The sequence below is a fragment of the Theobroma umbraticum genome, unplaced genomic scaffold (assembly GCF_002168275.2).
Source record: "Theobroma umbraticum cultivar Fairchild unplaced genomic scaffold, ASM216827v3 scaffold_4.1, whole genome shotgun sequence".
Lineage (NCBI taxonomy): Eukaryota > Viridiplantae > Streptophyta > Magnoliopsida > Malvales > Malvaceae > Theobroma > Theobroma umbraticum.
Window position 1 is genome coordinate 6,382,575 of NW_018397258.1, and position 7,972 is coordinate 6,390,546.

Below are 7,972 nucleotides of genomic sequence, written 5' to 3' on the forward strand. Positions count from 1 at the left end.
TTTTGTATTAATTTTTTAAATATTGCAATAGAAAGTGTTTTAGTGAACAAATCATACATCATATACAAATAATCTGTCACAAAAATAAAATTAACAAATTAAATTGTACCTTACCCTCTTAAGATCGCTTTTATGTCAAATTAAATACAAAATTATATTAATAAATAAAATATATGACCATATCACTTTATCTAAATAACAAAAGTTGATAAATCTTTTGTTAAACCATAAAAATAGTTCAACCACTTTAATCTGGTTATTGCAAACCAAAACTGTGTAAGGAATTCTTGTACAGCCTCTAACAGTAATCCAGACCAATGAATTAAAAAATCTTTCTCTAAGAATTGAAAATAATATGACTTGATAATGTGCTAACAAAAGATGAATTTCAAAAACTTAAAATCCACATAAAAATTTGAGATTGAACAAATATAAAAAATCGAGCAAATGAAAACTATTTTTTTCTTCACAAAAGAGGCAGCAAGGTTAAAAGAATTTCAAGTGTGTCATTCTTTTAATTTTTAACCACTCATTCATTTTGTTTAGAAACTATAACAAGGTATTTATACCTTATATTAATTTTAAATCATAATTATATAGTTATTTTGTAATTATTAATTAATTAAATAATTTAATCAAATCTTTAATAAGTCTAATTAACTTAATTATTTATTTATCATTCAGGATAAATTAATAAAAATGTTTTTGATCAACTTGAAGCGATTATAATGGTTGCAGGTTACTTGGTGTCAAAGATGATATATTCTGCTTGTTTCAAAGGATGCTCGATAACTTAGGTAGCCGAAGGAAAGAATATGGTCTAGCCAAAGTCTACGGATGAGGTGATGTCGGTGATTGAAGCTTACAAAGCGCTGCGTGACCGAGCCCCTTATCCTCCGAGCCATGTGATTGGCCACCTCGCTGGCAATTTTGCGTTTGTAGTATATGACAAGACCACATCCACTTTGTTCGCGGCTTCTGTAAGTTATTTTGGTAATTGGTATATAAATGCCTGGTGAAAACTAGCAGGTTTTCTCGCATGTTGCCGCAATTACTGACTCATCCGTCTGTTTAACATGGTTAACAATTCGGCAGGATCGGTCTGGCAGGGTTCCCCTTTACTGGGGTATTACTGCTGACGGATTTGTGGCATTTTCTGATGATGCAGAGATGCTCAAAGGTGCATGTGGCAAGTCACTTGCTTCTTTTCCTAAGGGTATAATCATTTTCTCCCTTTTTGGTGTTTTAACAGTACAATAGATTATCTACCCAGATGCCACAATAGTTCCGCTCTCTTTTGAAATGCCTTATTAGAGAATAGCCAATTGTCCACAAAACCCTCAGAAAATGATTTCTAAGTTTCTTTAATAATTACACTTGGGTTGCAATTTTTGATAGTTTAGAAAAAGTTATTTGTTTAACAGTAATGACATTATTGTTTGATATGGATGCTTCCAATGGTCTACAGGGTGCTTCTTCTCAACTGCAGTAGGCGGGTTAATAAGCTCTGAGAATCCGAAGAACAAAATCACTGCCATTCCCGCAGCTGAGGAAGAGGCATGGGATGCAACATTCAAGGTAACAAATTTGGTATTTGCTATTTAATTGAATCTTTAAATTTACGAGATAAACATCATTGCTAGTTGACACTTTTGGAGTGGAGTAAGCAACTTAATTAACTGACCCGTTAGATTTTATGAACAAGAATCACCCTCAAGATGTCCTGCCTGCCTATGGTTCAACTTAAACCTATCTAGGTCTAGCCATGTAGGATAGGAATATAAGGATATTGCCAAATCAAGCTCCAGATAGAGCAACTTTCCAGAATTCCGTATTGTTTTAACTACTTAAATTATGAGAAGGTTGTAATTAATTTTTCAGGTGCAAGGAGCAGCGGCTCTTGCAGCCAGAGAGTAAAAATTAAGTCCCCGTGTTGCAGAGGTGGCAGGGGATCAAAGCCAGGGGGTGCCAGGAGGACGTACGTCAACCGTTTGAAATTGTTAATTAGGGTTAGCGTCTGAATTTCATTGTAAACGTTTTGAGTGAGAACTTTCAATTGCAGCCTTATCAAATTAGTAAATTACAATCCCATAATAAAGCATGTCATGACTTATTGAATGGTCCATCCATGAAATGCTCTACTTCTTTCTCTTTGAAGAAGATGACAGATAATCGCCTTTTCTTTCATTAAGAAAATGTGGAGATCAATTCCAACTTCACCATTCATTCTACACTTCCACTGCTTGCTGGCACTCTTTCCAAATACATAGAAACGATTATCAGTTTCACTTAAAAATTTGCAGTCCATTCATAGAAACCAAAGAAATGGATTAAAATACAAAAACAGATTGCACCAATGGAAACAAGAGAACTGGATTAATTGTATTTGGTGCCTTACAATGCAATCACATTACAAAGAATGTGATTGGAAAGTAAAATAAATATTGTAATGTTTAATGTATTAAGGAAAGTGTGATTAAAATGCCGACAATATAACATTATACTGTTTGCTTTATAAACATTTTACTGGAAACATGATATTAATTTTCAAAATTACTTCTATGCATTAAAATGTAAGTTTAATAAGCTTATATGTTTTTTTATTGTAAATATTTATATAATGTCATCTCTTAAATAAATTTTTCAATAAATAATCAAGTATCAAGCAAATCTACTTGAATATTAATTAGAAAATAACTTTGTATTTGTCAGTAATTTGAAATTTTAAAAATATATTGTTCACATTATTTTGAAATATTCCTAAAACATTTAAAAAGGAAATAATTCTTTTTAGAAAAAATCAAAGAAATCAAAATATTTTTTTTAAAAAAATTGAAAGTAAAAAGAAATAATTTTTAGTTTTAAAAAATTATAATAAAAAAAAGAATATCTTCTATTTTTTAAAAAAATTCTAAATATATTTTTTATTTTATAGATTTTATAATCTTTTATAGTTTCTTAAAAATAAAAATTATTTCTACTTTTTATGATTCTAGGTTTTTTTAAAAAATAAAATTATTTTTGGTTTTTTTATTTTTTAGAATTTTTAAAAATTAAAAAATTATTTTTATGTTTTTAAAATTTATAAATTTTTTTCAAAAATTTAAAAATATTTCTAATTTTTTAAATTTTTTAAAAATGATAAAATTAAATTTTAAAATTTTCTTTATTAAAAAAATAAAAATATCAAAACTAACATTACAAAATAAATTGGAATATAATATTATATTAATTTTTCAATGCAATCACTTTATTGTTATTGACGATAATATGATGGTATTGTAATATCTTATTACGTTAGTTTATTTTAAAATAAATACTGTAATATAATTTAATTAGACGTATTATAAAAAATTTATAATATTTTACATTAGTACATTATAATAAAATTATAGAAGAATTGATAAATTTAGAAGAGAAATGATTGAGTTGAAATTTAGTTGGTAGATAAACAAAAAGTACTTTCACGATGAACATCAAATAAGCTTCACCACGTTAGCTTTGTGGGTAAAGTGGAATCTTCGTTTCGCTATAATTATGCAATATATTTTGATTATTCCATTCTCAAATTAATGAAAAGAAAGTAAATTTATTACATTATCAGTACATTAGCCTCTTGGACTAAAAATTAGTTGGAGGAGAAGTGCTAGGATTAGCCCAAGTCTACTACAACGGTACAACCAGTACAGCTACGTCGTCGTTTTCGTAAACTCATAAACTTAAAAATGCCTTTTAAGCAGCGGCCCGATCCCTAAACCCCTCCCCAGCAAACCTGGCACTGGCAGCAAACGGGACCCTTTCCTCCCGCTTCCTTCCGACTGGCTCTCTCGCCTTTGCTTGCTTCGAGCCCTACCTCGCTTCCCCCTTCTCAACATGAAGCTCGTCAGGTCAGTTTTTGTTTCTCTCTTCCCTCTTAACTATTTGATAAGAAAATCCATTTGCTCCCCTTATTGTTTGACAGGTGGTGTGGGAAAAATGTTTTGGATTTTCATTTAGTGGTTTTGATTTGAAACATAATGAGCAGGTTTTTGATGAAGTTGAACAACGAGACGGTGTCGATTGAGCTCAAGAACGGAACCGTTGTTCACGGCACCATCACAGGTTCCTCTCTTTCCCATCTCTGCTTCTTTTTCCCCAACATTTAGGGTTTTGCTAAACCCTAACCCTCCGTTCAGCCAAGTTATAAGAGCTTAAGGACCAATTCCTAAAGATTTCTTGCAATTGTGATATAGTTATTAGGGTTTATTGTTTTTTCAGTTTCTTTTTTTCTCGTTTGCCCCTAAAATGAGGTATGCCAACTATATTCATAATTCCCATCCCAAATGTGTATTCAGTCGGTAACCTTTGGGTTAAATTCTTGATTTTAAAATTGATGATGCAGTGCACGATATTACTTGTTGTTACCTTTTAAGATAAACTGGTTTTGGACTTAGTGTGCTGTTTGACTGTGAAACATTTCTGAAAGGCAGCTTACACAATCGTTCAATTATTCACCTTATTGAACAATTGCATATATAATATCTCATTTTGAATTAGTTCCTCATGCCTGATCAGCTAAGGTTATTTGTGAACCTGTTTTTATGATGTAAACCAATTAGTATGCGTGCAATTTCTATGCACCTTGTTATTATTGGATGACTTTGTGTGCCTTCGATAAAGAAAATGGTTATTCTCATTTAGTTCTTGTTTTCAACTCTGTGGTTTGCTGAATAATGGAAGGGTTATATGAAACCAAATTCTTCTTGCACATTTACACCCTGTCTATTTGTATTAGGTTGCATTGATTGATTTATGCTTGCTTTCCTAGTTCAATGAACAAGTGGATTTGGCAATTTGTTCTGTTTGGGGGAGGAGGTGAGTGATTAGCTTCTTACCAATTACCACCCCATAGTCTAATATTAGGAATCTGCTTTTTCCTTTTACGTTATGAGAACAGTATAGTTACTGTTCTTTCTGTTAATAATGAAACAAACTCTGAACTCAGATCTCCTTCTGCGAAAGATTGAAAGGTTTTTTTTTTTTTCTAAACTGGTCACCACTTAAGGCACTTTAAGCACTTGATGGTTTCTATAGGTGGAGAAATAGTGATGTTATCTTACAATGAGGAAGCATGAATTTCAAAGAGCATATACCTGGATAGACACACACATAGACATGTTTGCCTATTTTAGCTTCAACATTTGGTCTAGGTCCCCTTTTATAACACATGTGGCTGTAATAGATTTAGTTGTCTACTTTGCTGGAGTGCTTGGTCCCTTATGTGCTGCTATGTCTCTCATTCTTTCGTATATCTTATTTTTATCATCAAAAGTTTGTCTACATGTTTCGAAGCTTCTTTACATGTTTGACCCATGTATATTAGAGTTTAAGGATGACTAAATAGACTTTTGGTGATTTCCTGAGTGAAGATACATATGTTGGCATGCAACTTTTCTGACTGATTGATATGCTGGTTTGTTTAGGTGTGGATATCAGTATGAACACCCATCTGAAAACAGTGAAACTTACATTGAAGGGAAAAAATCCAGTGAGTTTGGATCACCTTAGTGTGAGGGGTAACAATATTCGCTACTATATCCTACCTGATAGCTTAAATCTTGAGACATTGCTGGTTGAAGAGACACCTAGGGTGAAACCCAAGAAGCCAACAGCTGGTACGCCATTTTCCTATTTGAATGTCCTACTTATATAAGCTTGTTTTCTTGAAGTATTCTTGGTATTTATCTTTCAAATGCTTTTCCAAATTCAGGGAGGCCTTTGGGACGCGGTCGGGGTCGTGGGCGTGGACGTGGACGTGGTCGAGGCCGTTAAATATGTTGCCCTCCTTTCGAATTTTTGGGACAGCTGGATGCGTAGACACCTTTGTTGTAGGGAGAATTGGCCGTTGATGCTAATGGATATTAAAGGAGTTGTATTGGTATTTTTTTTTTCTGTGTGATTATTAGCCTTGGTTTGGATGGCTTAATCGTGAATTCTGAGATTCCAACCATCGGATAACTTGATCTATAGCTGATAGCTGAGCATATAGTCTATTCCTTTGTCCACTTGTTGCTTTTGAAAAAGAGAAAAAGTAAGAATAGGAACGCTGCCATGGATTATCATAACCCTAGTCTTGAAGTTGAGCCTGCTACTTAGATGATTGCTAGTGTTAGTACTCTTATAATATTATCATAATCCTGGTCTCTCAGGTTTTGTTCTAGCCATCAGATCCAAGTGAACAGGAAAAAAAAATCAAGGCTGTATCTGTTAATCAGGAAATTGGCTTCCAGAAGCTAATCTTTCTTACATTCTGGTGTTTATATTAATATGGTCAAAGGGAAAGATCTTGTTAGTCAACTGAAAATCAAGGCAAAAGTAGGGAAATTGTAATGCCTTTTTTCAAACCGAAAGACAATGTCTTTGGCTAAACATAAACAATCCAACCCCTTCCGAGTGAAAACCCACTAATGCAAACCTTATACCATCCAATACTCGTCACTACCTCCATAATCTCCATCTCCTCTTTCAATCATCTTTCCAACCACACAGTTCCCCTCTTTCCATAATTGTAATGTATCTATCCCAACCTCAAGCCATACGAGATTAGAACCTCCATGGTCACCTTCCTTTCTCCACCTCCACGGCATGTGATAAATTGTAATGAAGAATACCTGCGTGATTTCAGAGTTAAAAGGATGAAGTTAAGGCTGGTGGATGAAAATGTCCGTTGAACCTGAGGAGAATTTCTTGTGTCCAAAATTGTGCTTTGAGTGCAGGAGCTGACCTTGACAATCCTGGACTGAGAGAGTTTGATTGGGATATTTTGGTTTTCCTAAGCTTTGTGAATATTTTTGATAGATGTATGCTGCTTGTTATTAGTGGGAATTAGTTGTTCTCTTTCTTGATTGAAAGATTAACAAATTTATTTGATTTCTCGTATCAATAAAATTGGTTTTAATGGTATTAATTTCTTAAAATAAAAATATTTTTTTTCCCGAGTGAAACCCAGGGAAGGCCTCTTCATGTCACTTTGTCTTTTGTCTTCTAACTGGCGCGTTTTGAATCAATTTTTCCAATAATCCCCTAATTTTGAATCTTGACCGTTCATCAGGACAACTTTTGTTTAGTGGGTCCCACATGGTTCCTTAGCCCTTTCCTTCGTTGACAATTTGATAATGGCACAAACTAAAAGTTATATAGGACTGGCAACAGCAAAGACAAATTAATCAAATCAGAACAGCAGCCAAATCGGAAGAGAAAGGAAAATGGGAAAATCAACGGCTATGAAGCAAGCGGCGGTGGTTTTCGGGGCGCTAGCGTTTGGGTGGCTGGCCATAGAGATGGCATTTAAGCCTATCCTGGACAAGGCTCGTGCCGCCATGGACAAGTCCGACCCGGATCACGATCCCGACGATATCGCCGTTCGCAACAACGCTTCAGATCGCGAAAGCGACGCTGTCGTGGAGGGGGAGGATGAATCTACTAGTAAGAGGCCTACTTCTTATGCTGATGCCGTCGCCAAGAACTCACCACTGGCATAATCCTAACAGTAAGGTGCAGCTTAGGAACAAGATCTTTGGGGTTTTGTCGAAGCAATTAAAGTACCTTTGGATGTTATAGGATTAGTGAAATTAGTGCCGTGTTCGTAGAAGTATTTTCAATTTCGAATTGCTTGCTTCTACTTTTTGCTTAAAGATATTTTTAAGTTATCCGTATGTTACCATTTGATTCCTGTTTTTTCTGCCGTTACTTTATTTTTTTATTTTGTCTAAATCTTATGGACTGTTTTCTTTTATTTTTGAAAATTAGATAGAAGCATCAAATTTTTGAATTTCAAATTTTCAAGTGTATACTTGTTATTCAAACTCGTGTTAAATCTAAATATAAAATATTCATACTTTATCAATATTCGAAAATATTCAATTAAAGAGTCCTCATTACCATTTCTATTTTAGATAATCGATAACAACAAGTGTCTTGTTCGGTTGTTGTG

General features: G+C 33.7%; 2 protein-coding genes and 1 pseudogene across 3 annotated transcripts in view; all 3 read left to right on the plus strand.

Moving 5' to 3' along the window:
• LOC110414247 (uncharacterized) overlaps positions 1-2,056 on the plus strand; it is a 2,442-nt pseudogene extending 386 nt beyond the window's left edge. The window contains exons 2-5 of the transcript XR_016351050.1: positions 721-980; positions 1,096-1,216; positions 1,469-1,578; positions 1,882-2,056. The product of XR_016351050.1 is annotated as an uncharacterized LOC110414247 (transcript). The remainder of the gene's footprint in view (positions 1-720; positions 981-1,095; positions 1,217-1,468; positions 1,579-1,881) is intronic.
• A 1,701-nt stretch (positions 2,057-3,757) lies between these two features.
• LOC110413812 (small nuclear ribonucleoprotein SmD1a-like) lies at positions 3,758-5,989 on the plus strand. Its single transcript, XM_021424778.2, has 4 exons — positions 3,758-3,887; positions 4,025-4,101; positions 5,463-5,654; positions 5,750-5,989. Exons 1-4 carry the CDS (start codon positions 3,874-3,876, stop codon positions 5,809-5,811), a joined length of 345 nt encoding a protein of 114 aa, XP_021280453.1. The 5' UTR covers positions 3,758-3,873; the 3' UTR covers positions 5,812-5,989.
• Positions 5,990-7,162: 1,173 nt separating this feature from the next.
• On the plus strand, positions 7,163-7,694 carry LOC110414114 (outer envelope membrane protein 7-like). Its single transcript, XM_021425176.2, has one exon. It carries the CDS (start codon positions 7,245-7,247, stop codon positions 7,518-7,520), a length of 276 nt encoding a protein of 91 aa, XP_021280851.1. The 5' UTR covers positions 7,163-7,244; the 3' UTR covers positions 7,521-7,694.
• Positions 7,695-7,972: the final 278 nt, after the last annotated feature.

Bases quoted from the DNA above. Each gene is read 5' to 3' on its own strand.
- LOC110413812 (XM_021424778.2), top strand. The intron at 4,102-5,462 runs GTTCCTCTCTTT...TGGTTTGTTTAG, and splicing joins TGTTCACGGCACCATCACAG to GTGTGGATATCAGTATGAAC. The intron at 5,655-5,749 runs GTACGCCATTTT...TTCCAAATTCAG, and splicing joins ACCCAAGAAGCCAACAGCTG to GGAGGCCTTTGGGACGCGGT.
- LOC110414114 (XM_021425176.2), top strand. From the start codon at position 7,245: ATGGGAAAATCAACGGCTATGAAGCAAGCGGCGGTGGTTTTCGGGGCG.